This window comes from Acanthopagrus latus, chromosome 13 (genome assembly GCF_904848185.1).
Source record: "Acanthopagrus latus isolate v.2019 chromosome 13, fAcaLat1.1, whole genome shotgun sequence".
Taxonomy (NCBI): domain Eukaryota; kingdom Metazoa; phylum Chordata; class Actinopteri; order Spariformes; family Sparidae; genus Acanthopagrus; species Acanthopagrus latus.
In genome coordinates this window covers 9,546,925-9,563,859 of record NC_051051.1, presented here as the reverse complement: position 1 = coordinate 9,563,859, position 16,935 = coordinate 9,546,925, and the positions used below count along the sequence as shown (strand labels likewise).

Here is a 16,935-nt window from a genome sequence, read left to right as displayed (position 1 = left end):
AAGAAAGTGTACCACACTTGAGCACGGAATATTAAAAGGAAGAAGAATGCAGACCAGTGGACAGCTTTTTAAAACCTACATTACCCACAATGCAACTTAGCCATCAAGTGACATCACTAGAGGCAGTTGATCAGATCAGTTGATAAGATGCAGCTTCCTCTTGAGCCACAAAAGGTTTTGCACACTTTTTTTTTACATTATGCGGTAATATGGTCAGAACACACAAATGCGGTCACAACAGTCAAAATGAGCAGGTATCATGGATTGTATCTAATTGAAGTAATGGGTGTAGGAACGTAAGACCTTTTCTTTTGGAACTTATAAAAAGTCTGTCCAGTTATCGTTTTTTAATTACAAAACATAAATAATCAAAAGGTCAGCTTAATCCGCGGTGGGTTATTCGATTCTCCTTGTTATTTGGAACCAATGCAGGAGTAAAGATCCCCTTTTATTTGTCTTAAAGTTAATAAGTTCCAGGTTGGTCTGTGCCCACCCAGTCCCTCTTTCTGTCCATCACTGTACCTTTTGAAATAAGTGTTCCTGCTCAGTCCTCTCATTTTTATGTTGTTCCCCAGTGTAAGGTCCAACATGGGATTTTCTATCCACTGGAGTTGGCATATTGCGCTTATATTTCTTCTCTGTATGGGTGAGCTGTATTTACATTATATTTACTGTATTTGTCAAACTGAGTTGTTCTGAGTATTTTCTGAGTATAAACTGAGTATTGTTAGACTTGTTGATGAGAAAATCCACAAAGGAAAATTCATTAGTGACCTTCTGCTGCTGAAAAAGTTATAAAATCCTCCAATATTTTATATCCAGTCTGAATATTTGTTTTCTCGGGTTGAAATGACACTCTGCTGCCAACTATTTCAATTATTAACAAATCTGCATCATCATTATGAATAGTGCCACCAAATATGAAGCATGGGTATTAGCTTTTTAAACAGCGCAGCAACACATCATAAAGTCCCACTAATCAGTTTGTGAAAGTATTATACAATGTCTTCTTTGACCCTGTAGGAAAGCTTTCTAAACTCTGAGTGCATTACTAAACCTCCATGTCTCCAAACTGTTATTTTTCAGGAGGGGAAGTGCGCTGTGATTGCACAGAGACAAATATGCAAATTGAAGGAGGTCATTACAAATTGACCAAGCAGCTGCGGGCAGGCAGCATGTTGGTCTACAACTGTCCCGAGGGTTACTACCCATACCCGGCTAGGACCCGCCTGTGCCAGCCCAATGGCAGCTGGAGACCGGCACCCAAAAGGTTTTCACCTCAGAGATGCAGGCGTGAGTGATATGAAGCTGATGGTTCTCACTTTTCCTCAGGCTGCCTGCTCCACACTGTGACTCAGATCCTTTTGTTTTGCTTTGCAGTTGTTGAATGCCCTGACCCAAGTGTGCTGGAGTACGGCAATGTCTCCCCTCCTCAGGAGAAGTACTATGTGGATAATGAGACCACGTATGAGTGCTACTCTGGATATACAATGCGAGGCTCATCCAGCCGTGTCTGCTTACCAAGTGGAAAGTGGAGCGGCTCCACTCCCATCTGTAGCCGCGACTGTAAGACCCGAACAGCAATCTGACCCCTCTGTCCTCTGTCCCTTTGGCAATACACCCTCACTCATCTCTGTTTCATGACTTTTGTCCTTTTCATTTGGCAGCAGGAGATCATTGTGCTGATCCTGGTATCCCAGCTGGTGCCTCGAGAACGGGAAACATGTTTGGAATTGACGACACAGTGAGATACAGCTGCAATGGCAACCTCATTTTGGTGGGGTCGAACGAAAGGGTGTGTCAGGAGAACGGCCAGTGGAGTGGCAATGAGCCAGCGTGCTACTGTAAGACTGATACCTACAAATCCTGCTTACATTCTGTGCCATGTGATCAGAGCTCTGCCGTAATAAAGTCTGCTGGGAGCCTGACCGAAACAGTGCTCAATACAGGGATGTTACTAAACAGGAGGCAATGTCAGTGTAACTCTTAAAAGTGGTAATTTATGTGCAATACTGCTTCATTTGTATTTATTAATCCTTCATTGTTGGGAGGCCAGTGAGAAGTCATGACCCTTTGACTACAACCAGTGAGCGAGGCGTGTGTCCACCTCACCGATTACTGCACAACACACAACTTAATAGCTTCACATTTTAACTCGAGCAACACATATTTGTGACTCTACCCTCTGATTTTGGTGCAGCTTGTTCACAGTGTATAGAAAAAATAACTTGGAGATTAAGCCACGTAATATGTTGCTGGTTGACAAACGACTTAGCGTGACCTGTTGCTTCGCTAGTTAGCCATCCAGCTTCCAGTCACATATTTGTGGTGATTAGTCTTTGTGGTGATGGTCCAATAATCTTACTTGCTTTTCTCTTTAACGTCACTTACCATAACACAACTGAAGACTTCTGTTCACGTGGCTTTTTGCTCCTTGCAGACAAACACACCTACGACACTTCCTTGGAGGTTTCAGAGGAATTTGGCAGCACGATAAAAAACACCCTCGCCATTTTAGAGCCAACTGGTAAGTTCCTGTAACTGGTCTGATTATACGTATTATATAAAAGCAGTGCTTTGTGATAATTGGTGTAGGGATGACAGGGATGACATGTTTTTGTAGGGTGAGTATATGAGTCTCCGTGCTCGCTGTGATGATATTTAATGTACATTTAATGAACAGTGTTTGTTGCTGATTGTTCAGGTGGCATAGAAATGGGGAGGAAAATTGCCGTCTCAACAAATGGGTCACTTAACATCTATATCGCAGTGGATATTTCTGAGAGCATTGATTCCATATACATCAATAACTCGAAGGAGGCTATCAAAACACTCATCAGAAAGGTAAGAAACAAATAACTTTCTTCTTGATTAAAAAGGAATGCTGAGTTTGCAAACAGCAGCCCTGGAGTGGGACTGGAGATGTTAAGTTGTGTTGTTTAAAGGTTGCACATTGGATGAAAGTACAGACTGCAGTTGATGGATCCTTGGTCAGTGTGTGGAGTCTGGAAATTAGATCCATCACTTTCTGGCTGTTTGATACAAGACTCGACTATTTGCTCTGTTTTTGTTTTTAGTTTTTTCTATAAATGCCTTGACTATCCGCCAATCAATATCAGCCCTCCCGAGTCTCGTGCTCATTTGAATGCCTTTCTTTGTCACTGATGGTGAAAGGAAGTCAGTGTTATAAAATCCCAGCGCACCGAAGGCCACCTCTCCTGCCGGGCTGCTCACAGAGCTGTCATCCAAAGAGTTCATCATAGTAGACACAGTACCACTGTTGATTCTCTTGCTGGTTGACACATTTTAAAACCACTCCCGTAGCTGTTATCTCAAGCTGCCAGTGGTTCTTAGAAGGACACTGGGTCAACCACTGTGTACTTGATCATGTGATCTTTTTGAATCCAGTTGGCCCATAAGGTAAAGACAACTGTTCCAGGTTTCAGGTCCCATTAACATGGATAATCTGACAAATTGTTATCATTTCCCACTACCTGATCGATCAGCAAGTCGAAGACAGTGGATAGTGAACATCCAGCTGGAAACCTTTTGATAACCTGTTATCTTCAGAAAGTGTTGATGGTGTTGACAGTGATGTCAGCTAGAAAGTGGTTGAAGGCTAATGCTAACTAACTACGATCAAATGTGTTATTTTATTGTGAAGTGTGGCCCCATGTCCCTCCAGATAGGAACAGGTTTTAGGGTACTAGAGGGCTTGAAAGTAATGGCACAAAAGTGATAGACACTCTGGAAACCAGCTGGGGAAAGGGGGCTAGTATGCAGAGAAGGGCTGATGAAGGAACATGGAACCAGGTGGAGAAGTCTGAGGGCATGTGGTGGACAGGCAGAGAACGGCCTGAGGATGTGAAAATATGGTTGAATGTGACATTTCATGTTTCCTCAGATTTCAAGCTTCACCGTGGCTCCAAACTATGAAATCCTCTTTTACAACTGCTATATATATGAAGTCGTCAACATTCTTGATTTCTCGGATGGCACAGTGCCACTGAGCAGCATCTGGCGTGAAGTGGAAAACTTCACAATAGAAGGTGAGTCAAACAGAATCACAGATCTGGAATTACTTTTGTAGTTTGCAGCGTGACTTGTGTTTTTCTGTGTGGGTGTGTTTTGACTTGCAGACATAACAACCATAGGATCGGATCTGAACCTCGTCTTTAAGACCTTCTTGGAGAGAATGGCAGTGCTAAAGATGCGGGTTGGAGCGGAGGCATTTAAGGAACATCGTCACGTCCTTATAGTTTTTACAGATGGTAATTAAAGTCACTCTGTATATATACTCTGTATATATTTTAGATTTTTTTGACTTACTCCAGCGCACTCACACAGCAGCCCTCCTAACCCTCCTACGTCACGGCCAGGGTGGGAAGCTCAAATGTCGCACTGCTGTTCCAGGTTGCAAGTCATGTCATGACATGTCATCATGTCACTGCTGCCTGATGGATTAGCAACTGAAAAAGACAATGGAAAGTGAAAATTTGGACAGGCACCAAGCCATATTTCCAGGTAAAACAACAAATTTGGTAACCCATAATTTTCAGGTAGACGACAGCTGATGTTAGCGCTCCACCGTTTGCTAGCTAATGTTGTTGTTTGATAGTGACATGATAGAGAAAGGCTCAGATGAATTCGAAAATATCAGCCAAAATCCTGGACACATGTATGTGAACCTGTAGCTAGCTAGGAAGCGGTTGGATGCTAACCTTAGCTAATTGGTTATCAAATATGTAGTTTTAGCTTGAAATAAGTAGCCCGGTGTTCCTCCAGATGTTCACTGTTTATCATCCTTTTAGTTGCAGGTCAACCTGGAAGAGGTGAAATGACAACAAGACCAGCAGTATAACATTATCCTGGGAAAATAAACACATAAAATATTGCACACATCCTTTGACAATTAGTCATCTCAATGGGCCAACCCTTGATATTCGCATTTTACAGTAACACACTGCTGTCTTTCATTTTTAGGTGCTTATAATATGGGCGAACCTGCACCTACCGTGGCAAAAATAAAGGATATTGTATACCGTGGTGACACTGGTGAAGTGGAGACTCAGTCAAGAGAAGAGTATCTCGGTGAGGGTTATTTTTGATTTGCCGTGTGTGTGAGTTGATTTGTTGTTGATGTTCACCTTCCGGCCTCGTCTTCTGTAATTGAGATTAAATCCTCACCTGGTTACCAGCTGGGGCCACGTGATGTCTTTTAACGCATCAAAAAGAGAATCATTTGTCACGGCACATTTATTTTACAGACATTTATATTTTTGCCATCGGAGAAGAAATCTTTGATGACGATCTGAAGCCCCTCACAGCGGGGACCGGTGGCAGGCACTACTTCAGAATGAAGGACATCTCAAATTTACAGGAGACTTTTGATGAAATAATTGGTAAGTCAATCTTTGCATTTGTGTGCTAGTATCTAACTAAGCATTCATCAGGATTGGTTGGGATTGGCTGGCTGGCTAGCTAACCCTGCAGTCGCCGGTATTTTAGGCCTTCCGCAGATCTAGCTGCTGCTTGCATACTGCAGACTGCATGCGACATTCGTACTTTTAGCGCGATGTGGAATAAAGCCTGAGTCGTGTTATCCCGTAGCTTTACAATATGTCTGAAAGTATGTCTTGCATTTACAATGTTGATGACACCTAAAAAAACAACAACTGCTGACTAAAGAGTCATTTAATTTAATGCATTCTATTTTCTATCTTTTACCTTTTTATTCACTTTGGAAAAAAGAACTTAAAAGATTATTATAATGCTCAGTTTCATTATTGAGCTTGTTCCTCATACTGACCCGTAACCATATACCATAACAGATGTTTCCGCATCTATAGCCATGTGCTCACATTGATTTTTAAATCTTTTTTCTATGCAGATGAGGAAGATGTTAAGGGTCTGTGCGGTCTTCACAAGGACTTTGACACGGGTACCAAAGAAAGCAAGAAGAAAAGGTATCCATGGGTGGCATTCATTATCATCCAGGTGAATGTTTTTTTTTATTTAACTTAACTTGAGTACTTTGAAAGGCTGACAATCTGAATCTCACAGTCCTGTGATGAGGATGGTCAGAACTCTCCGCTCCTTGCACCACAGTATTTACTCAAATCAGAGGAAGATACTTTTCCACTGTGGCAAATTAATTTACAAAATGTATTTTTACTTTGTGACAACGCAGTGGAGTCAGTAACCTCTTGATGGAAAATTCCCTGAAAAACTAGCTTCTTGCATCTGTGTAATATATAATTACTACACTGTATTATATATGAATTTGCCATTTAAAACTATAGAAAGATGGAGTCTCAAAGAAGTGCCTCGGCTCTCTGGTGAGCCCTGATTTTGTCTTGACTGCCGCTCACTGCTTTCCATTTGGAACTTTACCTGAGCACATCACAGTGGAGATCAATGATGGACAGGGCATAGGTATTTAGAAACGCTTCTTTCATTTTTTCTTATGCCTTTCTCTTTAGATCTCCATTGCTTATTTTTATTTAATTTTGCAATTTCAAAACCTAACCTCATGAATTGTTTCATTTTTGCATGCAGGCATTTTAAATTTAAAAAATGAGTTTAACTTTATTTTTCGGCTATCCAGCAGCAGCAGCAGCAGCAGCACTAACACTTCCTGTTGTGTTTCACAGTAAAAAAAGTTAAAATGTTCAGAATACATGACCGGTACAATGTCGCCGCTAAAGTTCAAGAGAGAGTTCAACAGTTCTTCGACTATGATGTTGCCCTCATTCAACTGGAGAAACCTGTTGAAATCTCCGCTGCCGCTCGGTGAGAAGACACACACACACACACACACACACACACACACACACACACACACACACACAAATGCTAAAACCTATAAATGGATAATTTTGATTTACTACCAACTCAACCCACTCTAATAAATAAATATGCCATGTTTTAAGTTACTGACTTGAAACATCATCGCCTCTGTTGTTTTTGTGTCTCATGCAGACCTATTTGCATACCTTGCACCAAGGAGACCAGTCAGGCTCTAAAACTGGGTGGCGCTTCCACCTGCGAGCAACAAGGTGGGTGATGTAGGCCAAGCTGAAAACATAGGTGACATAATATATTATACATATAAGTGCAAACAGCAATATTCCCAAGTATGCCACTTGTTGGAAATATAAGCTTTCACATGTAAATGAGAAACGTTCTTGGCAACGCTAGTTACCTTCAAGAGCATGGGAGGCTGGAAAACAGTCATAAGAAGGCAAGAAGTAATAACATCTGCAATTATAAGACCCAGCCAAAGTTATTTTGGCCCATCCAGAAATGAAATCCTGGCGCCGGGCCTGTCACATGCACTGTTTTAATGTGTGGAGAAATCCAAAGCTTGAAAGGCCCAAGTGCCAATTAATGAACAGCCAAATATTAAAGATTTAAGCAGAAACACTTTGATTCCCATTTTTTAGCCTTTATAGTTGTGACAGATACACAAACACTTAAAATGTCCTTATGTCCACTCATTAATACATTAAAGAGGGTCTCCGTGAGTTTGAAATCATGTAGTGACCCGCAATTTGAACAAAATATCTCCACACCCTCGCACACATTTACTGTGTGTTTGTGTTCTCTTGATACAGAGAAGCTTCTGCTAAAGAATCATCTCGAAAGCCTCAGTTTCCTGACCAGAACGTCCAACTTCATAGATGAAAAAACTGTCCAAGCTAAGCTTGGCGATAATGTGAGTCTTAAATCACTGAACTTTTTTATGCCTTGTGTTTTTGTGCCTGCTTGATTGATTTTTTTTTCTTGTGTAAATGCACTTTTGCTCTTCTTCTTACTTACTAATGCAGAGACATGAATGCATCAGACATGCACTAGCTGCAGAAGGCGTAGATACGGATAACCCAGAGGTCGCTGTGACTGAAAACTTCCTGTGCACTGGTGGTCGATCTCCTCACAGAGATCATATAGCATGTAAAGGTATGGTCCCTTTAATATATGTATAAACATGAATCCTCTACTTTCAAAAGGAGCAGCTAATTCTCCCATGAACATGCTTGAATGATGGTAATTTTAACCAACACACAGTAACTTGAAAGTGAGAGGCATCCCTATCTTTGTCCAATCAGAGGCAAGTGAGGAAGATGGTAAAACAACCAATACCAAAAACCAATGCCAATACACAAAAATGTATATTCCTCTTCTTTTTTTCAATTCCATTGTTTTTGATTTTTTTTTATTCAAATAAGTAATTGAGGGCCATTATTTTGGGTGGAAACCATGTCTGTGTGTGTATTTGTTGGGACAGGTGATGCAGGAAGCGCTGTGTTCAAGAACTACGAGCTACGCACAATACAGGTAAACAGCGGATTACGTATTCAACAACATATCGCAATTGAGCGGTGGCAAATATCTTAACAGGAAAACAACACGTTTTTGAAACAAATTAAGTAATTTTGAAATTCTTGTCGACGGTGTGAATTTGAAAAATCTTCCTTTTGCAGGTCGCACTGGTCAGCTGGGGAAACAAGGATCTGTGCAAATCAAGTTCAGGTCTCGTCGAGTCAGATGACACCTCCAGAGATTTCCATATTAATCTTTTCAGAGTTGTCCCTTTCCTCAAAGCTGTCCTTGGAAATGACAACCAGGATGAGTACGCACCACTTGAGTTTTTGGACAGCTAAATGCATTAACATACTGTACTTTGCTTTGATGTTTCATTGATATGATTTATATATACACTGTGTTTTAAACCATCGGCTCATCTGCAGATTGATGAACAGTGAATGCCGAGTTTACAATGAAAAAAGCTAAAGTTTTCACACAAAACGCTGTCATTAAAGTAATTGTACGCGTGTCCGTGGTCTCTCTGCATGTCTGTCGCATTGTTGAACACAATCGCAGAATCAGTCACACACAGCTATCATTGATCGTCGCGCAGGTGTATGCATGTCAGGAGACTCAACTGTCCGCATCTGAATGTAATAAATTCAAATTGCAGCTATTCACGTCACTTTGAGAGGCAGATGAATCCTGCTCAACTAACATATCTCATTTTCATTTAATGCAATTTCATGTGGCGTTTATAGGTCAAGTAGAAGTAACTAAAATGTTCATTAATGGACTCCCATCCATATTACATGCTTAACACCTTCACTGCTCAGTCTGATTGATACCAGCCAAAAGTGGGCTCACCTCACAGTGAACCCTAAATGTGTTTGTTTCTGAGTCAGTGATCATTTATCTGACAAAGCTGCTCTTTTAATAATTTATTCAAGACTTCAGACTGTTTCATGGTAAACATAATCAGAACAAATGAGTCTTCTCAAAGGCTGAACGAGGACAGACATACACTGTCTCTACATATACCTACCTAACAAACCTAATAACTAACCCTTTATAAAAGCGACGACAGAGTTTTTATAAAATGTCCATCCTTCTGACATCAAATACTAAACTGGTTCCCACAAGAAAAGAGGTGCAAGAAAACCAAGACAACACACTTGAAGAGAACAGAAGAATACATTTAAAATATCAGTGGAACAGCTAAATATATACACAGGTCCTCAGCACAGCATGTCCACAGCAGCGTGCACTTGTCTCTAGCGGCTCCCTATGTGATCTTGTGCGTGCTGATGATGTCACCGAGCTTCTGTTTTATTTTCACAAAGAGACGTTTAAACTCCAGACCATCGCCCTGGAAACACAAAGACACAAACACTTGTCAGCTGAGTAGATCCTGGTTATTTCTGTCTTTCTGAGCTTACTTTACTTCAGTTGTGTTGTGTTTTTGTTTTTTTTTTTCAAACTAGGTTTTACAGATGAACCCAGTGGTGTAAACATGAACTCATATAGACTGACAGGTAAATCATTGACTGTGCAGTTTTGGTACTTGATCCTGTATCTTCAGCACTACACGGAACTATAAGAAAAAAAATCAAGAGGGATTTGAAATTCCGAGGACCTAATTTTCCAGCTTGTTTATTCAGTTATATATTTAAAAAAAGAAATACATCATTAATATTGTAGATTTCAAAATGCTGAGCTTGAATTCCTTTACCAAAACTACATAGTGCCCTTTTAGCGATGGACTACTACTGTGTGTTTCAGTGTAAAAGCTGGAACATAAAACTGTTAGCCATTTTTTTAAATCAACCCGGCAGCGCAGAGGATCTCTACAATCATCTCAGTTTTTGAGGTGGGAGCCCAACATTACTGTCACCAATTCAGTACGTGACCAAATGTGAAATGTGTTAACAATCTCCAGTTCTGCTCCTGAGTTATAAGCATAGAATAACTGACAAACAACATGACCCTTCGGATATGAAATGCCACCACTTCATCATGTAATCTCATCATACATTGGTATGGAATTTGTCACAACTGCCCAACACAATCTAATCAGTTCATACTTGACTCCAAGTAGACGTTTATGCCAAATTTGAAGAAGTTCCCTCAAGGCCTCTGAGATAATATGTTCACATTAATGGGAAGTATGAATGGACGGTCAACCTGAAAACATAAAGCCTCACGATTTTGAAATGTTTAAACCCACCTTTGACAGTCTGAAGTCCAGCAGAACTCTCTGATTCATCTCAAGCAAATGGACTTTGAAGATGAGTTTGTTATTGCGTTTGTCCAGCGTACTCACTGTCACCTGAAGAGCAGAGAGAGAGGTTCAGGATCAAAGAGAGCATTTAACCTCTGTACATTTCTGAATCCTGTATATTTGAGTGCAGATCTACCTGTTTGTTGCAGGTAAGTTTGAAGCCAAGTGCCAGGCCGTCACAGGCAACGTTCAGGGCAGTGAGGGAGGCGTCAGCACTCACGGTTGTGAAGAAACGCGTCATTCTCCGCACTAATCTCTGCCATTGTGACTATATACAGACAACGAAGAGAAGTCAGGACACGTGAGCATTAATGTATCAATAAACGTGAAATTATTGAATAGAAGAAAAGGACAAAAACAAAAAAAGAGACAAGAAATGAAATGATGCAGCACTGAGTATAGGAATTACCTGACTGGCTCCCGGTGTGCCCAGCAGCTGACTACCCAGCAACATGTGCTCTGGCTTGGTTGGCTGAGAGAAACTGACTTGACCTTCGGTTTGGCTAATTAGCAACATGGCTTCCCAGCCACCTGGTGCAAAATCAGGCTGAGAGCTGGAAAACTGCATCCTGTCATCACTGCGAGGGGACAGAAGTGTATTCTTAAGATGAAAGGCACAGAAAGAAATACACCTTTGAGTTAAAAAGACACAAAGCTCTGACCTGTTGGCCCGTGATATCAGTCCTGCATCCGACCGAGGACGTTTGTTTCCACCTGAGCTCAGAGGTGGCTGCTTTACACCTGCACAGACACACAGACATTAGCAAAAGTGAACATTGCATTTAAAGTCGATTTGATTCTGTCAAACTGATATCGAGACTTACCTTGAGTGAACCAGCGGTCTTTCTGTATGTCTGCAATGGTGATGCGTGCATCTGGACTGGCCAGCAGTAATTTGGACAACAAACCTGAAGGGAGAAGTTTATTGAGAATGACATACATTTCCAAGAGTATTCTACACATGTGCTAGTTATTCTCTTACAACTTTGGACTTACTAAGAGGTACTGGCTGTATTTTCTTCCAAGGAGGTAGGTATGTTTTCTTTTGAAGCCAATCTGAATACTCCTGACAGCTCTCAGTGGGCTGATCCCAAGGCAACTCTGAAAAAGAAGCAACACTATGAGGGTGACAAAAGGCTTCCGCACTTTTACTGCATACAGACAATGCTGCTGAAGGCGCAGGGAGGACAGATGGCAATTTTGCCCTGTGGCAACCTGTGGTACTGGAGCTAGAAATTCCCCCTTGTCCATTAATAGTTTAATCGCACCTAGATGAGCCAAGCCTCGCTCCAGGTTGGACTGTCTCTAGAATGGAGCCAAAGCACGCCGATCCCACCTACAAGCGGGCTGCCGTGCTGTCGAACAACCACAGCCAACCTGTGACGACTCCCTGCCTGTCCTCTTGTGGTATAAACACCGTCAATCCTCCAGCAGTCTGAGTGTCCAGACCCGAGTTAGCTAACAAGATTGTAGCTGCACTGCTGCCCTCTTTTTGTTTGGAGTTCGAACTTCGTAAAGGTGGTCAATTCTTACATAATGAACAAGTGAAAAGTAACTGACAAATTAATCGACTGTGAAAATCAGTTAGTTGGAGCATTGTAGTGAAATGGCATGGAGACGATTTGGAACTGGATTGTTTTACTCTGTATTAAACTGTCAATAATGTAGAACGATAAACAAAGCCTGGATCTTAATCCAATCACCTTTCTGCAGAGATCTTGCGAGACAGTCACTGCCGTCTCTCCCTGTAAACACAGATTTTGAGATCTTACCTCCAGCCAGCATGGCAGTGAGGACTATCCCACAGGCCCAGATATCTGCAGGCTGCGCTTTGTACTCTGTTTGGCTGAGAAGCTCCGGAGCCACGTAAGGAAGAGTCCCACACAGTCGATTCAGAAGACGCTCTCGTCCTTTGAAGCGAAACATGGTGGCCAATCCAAAATCTGTAAGCTTCAGGTTGTCTAAAGGCAAAGGAGAACAGCCGATGCTGGTTTTAATATATGCAGACCAAAGTTATTCCACTAACACATCGATACAAATTTGATTTTCCTCACCTTTGTCATCCAGCAAAATGTTCTCTGGCTTGATGTCTCTGTGGGTGATGCCAACACTGTGGAGGTATTCCTGCAAAAGTGCAACTGTGAGTTTAACAAAAGAAACACGTGCAGAAGGTCACATCAACACACAGGTTTGCTTCACTCACCACTGCTGCTATTAGCTGCTGGAAAAATCTGTGAGCATCTTTCTCTGCCATCCCCACATCAGGCTCTGAAATACAGGTGAGAGGACAATTTAATAACCTGTGTGAATTGCCACCATCGAAATACACAGCAATTTATAAATACGAAGCATTTGAATAGAAATACACAGGGGGCCATTTAATCTGAGGCTGTCATGCAAATCTTTAATTAAATGTATTTTTCAAAAAAGTGTTAAAATGAGCTTTGTCTTTCCAATTGGGTAGGGTTTCTCAAAGTCTTACATCACAATCACTTTAGCAAATGCATTTCCTTTTGTTCAAAGTGTAAACTTTTAAAAATAAATATTAGGGCTGTCTGCCTCCTCAAATTCACCTCTAAATTAAACCCAGTAAATAAAATGTCATGTCTAGTATAACAGGAGAGTTGCAGTTGTTTTGACAGTCTCAAGTTAATACTTCTTTCTTGGACAGATGAATCGTCTGAGTGAATGATGAAGTTGTATAAAAATGAGTTCAATCCAACACTTGAATCATCGATTTTTAAACCATAATTGGGCACAAAATAGTACTATATGTGCCACCTGCAGTCATCTGCCTCACCAATTCGGTCGAACAGCTCTCCTCCGGTGCAGTACTCCAGGAAGAGGTAGACAGTCGGACCTTCCTTCCGATGGCCAAAGAAACGCACGATGTTGGTGTGGTTGAGTGTCTACCAAACACAAGTCAATTTCACCTTTAAAGCTTAAATTATTTTAGTTTCTTATTACTACAGCTGAACATAATCTACATTTGAGATATGGAAACATATATCATATATTGTTTGTTGCACTGGGAGGTTCAGAAAACAACTGCCATGTTTAGCTTTACTGGCATTAGTAACAAATGCAAATCCTGTGCCATTAACCAATTACTGTCCAGAGTGGAATTTTACTTCCTTTACTGTACTTAAAAAGGGGCACTGGGTATTTTTGGAGACGAAATTCAAACTCAGAATATTTACAGTATTAATTAGGTAAAAATACTAGCTAATAATATTTTTTTCCCCATAACTGAATAAGCCAACTGTTCTCAGACAAAAATAAGGTTCCCAGAACACTGTTTGAAGCTCAGAAAGATGGCAGGGTCGACCACATTTAAACAAAGTAAAAAAGTATGAAATTGTCCTTCAAGTTTAGTTTGTTTATTTAATCATGCAAACAAAAAGAGTTTGTTTATTTGGAAATTAGTCAATGAAGACTGATTTCTCCTGATTAAAATGTTTTCTCCAAAACTACCTAGTGCACCTTTAAAGCACTAGCTAAACTCTGCACATATCCATTGACAGTCAGAATGGATTACAGGGACCCGTAATTTCACTTGTTTTGTCTTTTTTTTAATGACTAATGATTAAATATAGTTTGACACAGAAAAGTATTTCAAAAACTAAAAAGAAAACATTCTGTGAGTCTTAGAATACTGAATGTGCCTGTTAGTCATTAATGGGTTAAACCTCTGGCCTACCTTGTGCACGCAGATCTCCTTCTTGACATTTTCAGCACACTCTTTAGCCTGAGAGGTATCAATCACCTTCACTGCCACCGCCTCCTCCGTCTGTCTGTTCACCAGCAGCCTCACCCTGCAACCACGACCCCAAAGAAATGGATGAGAGAGAGCACACTTCGAAGGAAAGTGAAAGGAAGAACTGAGGCCGTGATGAAGATAAGGGTCAACTTCACTAATAAACAAAACCAGGATGTTTGTGGTAAATAAATTAAGTTGAATGTCTGATATTTATCTCCTGTTTATAATGTGCATATTTGTTCCTTCTGAGGCTTTGATGAATTCAAACTAAAAGCTTGGGATCATGTGGTTTAGAGTGGATGCTGGAAACTTGTGCGTGTGGAAATAGTTGTAAATGGTAAAGATAGAAGAGGAATCATACTCTCCATAGGCTCCTTCCCCCAATGTCTGAACGAGGTCCCAGTCCTGCACGAAAGGCACAGCCATGCTAAAAACCGAAACAAACACACACACACATTCACTTACAATTCATACGTTTTCCGTGTTTATTCTCTTATTTAACTCCAGGCAGACACTGTCTCTTCAACGCGATGTCTGCTCGGTGGATAATCACAGTTTTTTTTTTAAACGTTACCATGAATCTGTAATGTTGCAGGATGACAACAGTAGCTGTTAAATGTCTAACATGACGCACTCAGTCGCGAAACGACACCGGACGGAAACGTTGAAAAGAAAACTGTTGTCGACTCGTAGTTACAAATTTCTTACCTGCACAGCCTTCCTCTTGTCAAATGTATTCGCAAAGATTAGACTAACTTCTCCATGTGTCACTACACTGTATTTGCCACAAATTTGGCGCGTTGTTGTTTTCTCTAGCGACAACTTCCGCCTTGGTCGTCACTTCCGCCCCCACTTCTTCTTCGCGTGTTTTACTGGCGTCCCCGGCCACTCGTTTGTCTTAGCCTTTGTCTTACAGCTGTTAACTCCTCCTAGCCAAATGTTAATCATAATGAATGCTCACCATATGATCTAATGGTGACTCATTAGTGTACATAATGGAATACAAATCGAATGCTAATAAATACAAACTCAATCTTTCAAATTTGTAATCTTAATAAAATACAAAAATACTGTCCATATGTCAAATTCATGCTCAAAACAAATAGGGGTGCAGCATATCATTAGCTGCTAACTTCTGCCAACTCCGGCTCTGTTAGCTTGTAGCTCAGTTGGTCGTGCAGTTAGCGGTTTGGACTGGACTCTCAGGGACCAGGGGAGTGTTGTGAGTCATGTTAAAAATGCAGTTTCTTTGCATTACATTGATAATTTCAGTAGATTTTTTTTCAATGTTTTTCAAATTCTTACACATTTCCGCTGTTTTTTATATTTTTATAAACTTTAAATGTGTCTGAATGTATACATGTACATGAATCCAAAATATTATCAGCAACGATATATAGTTGAAAAAAACAAACAAACAAGAAAAAAAACTATGGTCTGTTGTTGCCTCTACAGTATATATTGAAATCTGTTAAAATACTCTTTGACTTTGAATAAAGCCTGACCAGTAGTGTGGTCTCTCCAGAGGGTGTCGCTAAAGGGGAGGCAATGTGATCAAAGGGTTGGAAGCCATGCCTGTGCTCAGTAAATGCCAGTGGTCACTCTATTAAATGCAGTTGTTCAAAGTGTAAACAAATGTTTTCTCTAGAAGTGAGTGTACTCAATAAGTTATGAATTAAAATACATTTAATAAAACAATTATGCAATCCATGAGCTGACAACTCAAGCAGTATTAGAATCAGAATTTACGGTCACGAATAATCGTCATTAATTTCAGTCATGGATGGATTACTGTTATAATTTCTAACAAGTTAATCTAAGGACTGTAAAAAGTCGAATAATTACTACAAAGTAGCAGAAAATGACCTCTTAGTGTCACTAAGCAAATATGAAGAGACACAAAACATCCATAAAGAGATGATAAACAAAAACAGAACAGACACAGAACAGTTTCAAAGAGACACCAAACGACCACAATGAGAAGCAAAATGATGACAAGATGAGTCACAAAATGACTACAAAGACACACAAAATGACTGTGAAGAACTTTGTACATGGTGTCCTCTTGACTAATGTCAAAGAAATCTTTTAGTCTTTCTCAAATTTTAATGAAACTTAAACAGTATTTGCAAAGTCTGCAGATGAAAACATTTTACAAATTATGGAAGACTGAGTCAGTCCAATGACTGTGAGGATCAGAGAAAGCTACAGCTGAGCCAGCCTGCTATGTCTGGCTTTTCAATCAATACTTGTATCAACATGTCAATAAGCAACGTTCAACAGTGGCAACAGGTTTTGGGAAATGATGCAGCAAATGTTTGTTATTTGTTTTGGTGTCGCAATATCTACTTTTTTATACGTGACATGTGACCATGTGTGTACACATGACGGGAAAATCCAGGAACCGAGAAAGGCGGAGCTCTTTCCTAATCAAGGTCAAAACACAAGAAACAGAGTTGGTCAAAATGAAAGCTACTGTTTTGCAGTGTATTGAGTTTATTTCAGTGTTTTTTCAGAAAAAGGGTCAAATATTGGGAGTAGGAAGTAGACTGTTTTATGGGACTACTACATTAGTCAAGCTGATCAT

At 40.5% G+C, this 16,935-nt stretch overlaps 2 protein-coding genes across 2 annotated transcripts; one reads left to right on the top strand and one right to left on the bottom strand.

Moving 5' to 3' along the window:
• Positions 1-511: 511 nt before the first annotated feature.
• On the top strand, positions 512-8,836 carry LOC119031420 (complement factor B-like). The gene is made up of 18 exons (XM_037119878.1): positions 512-646; positions 1,087-1,293; positions 1,381-1,566; positions 1,668-1,844; positions 2,441-2,527; positions 2,705-2,844; positions 3,905-4,049; positions 4,140-4,271; positions 4,984-5,091; positions 5,268-5,402; positions 5,891-5,997; positions 6,303-6,435; positions 6,654-6,792; positions 6,982-7,058; positions 7,617-7,717; positions 7,830-7,959; positions 8,288-8,337; positions 8,484-8,836. Exons 1-18 carry the CDS (start codon positions 562-564, stop codon positions 8,661-8,663), a joined length of 2,319 nt encoding a protein of 772 aa, XP_036975773.1. The 5' UTR covers positions 512-561; the 3' UTR covers positions 8,664-8,836.
• Positions 8,837-9,235: 399 nt separating this feature from the next.
• chek1 (checkpoint kinase 1) lies at positions 9,236-15,217 on the bottom strand. Its single transcript, XM_037119881.1, has 14 exons — positions 15,057-15,217; positions 14,710-14,775; positions 14,289-14,403; positions 13,389-13,497; positions 12,792-12,856; positions 12,643-12,712; positions 12,361-12,549; positions 11,585-11,689; positions 11,413-11,496; positions 11,251-11,329; positions 10,998-11,166; positions 10,725-10,856; positions 10,535-10,636; positions 9,236-9,676 (listed from the first exon to the last, which is right to left on the bottom strand). Exons 2-14 carry the CDS (start codon positions 14,772-14,774, stop codon positions 9,593-9,595), a joined length of 1,368 nt encoding a protein of 455 aa, XP_036975776.1. The 5' UTR covers position 14,775; positions 15,057-15,217; the 3' UTR covers positions 9,236-9,592.
• Between the last annotated feature and the right edge of the window lie 1,718 nt (positions 15,218-16,935).

Coding starts and splice junctions, on each gene's coding strand:
- LOC119031420 (XM_037119878.1), top strand. CDS start 562: ATGTTGTTCCCCAGTGTAAGGTCCAACATGGGATTTTCTATCCACTGG. Junction 5,092..5,267: donor GTCAAGAGAAGAGTATCTCG/GTGAGGGTTATT, acceptor TTTATTTTACAG/ACATTTATATTTTTGCCATC. Junction 6,436..6,653: donor CAATGATGGACAGGGCATAG/GTATTTAGAAAC, acceptor TGTGTTTCACAG/TAAAAAAAGTTAAAATGTTC.
- chek1 (XM_037119881.1), bottom strand. CDS start 14,774: ATGGCTGTGCCTTTCGTGCAGGACTGGGACCTCGTTCAGACATTGGGG. Junction 11,690..12,360: donor CACTGCCATGCTGGCTGGAG/GTAAGATCTCAA, acceptor CTTCTTTTTCAG/AGTTGCCTTGGGATCAGCCC. Junction 10,637..10,724: donor AACTTACCTGCAACAAACAG/GTAGATCTGCAC, acceptor TCTGCTCTTCAG/GTGACAGTGAGTACGCTGGA.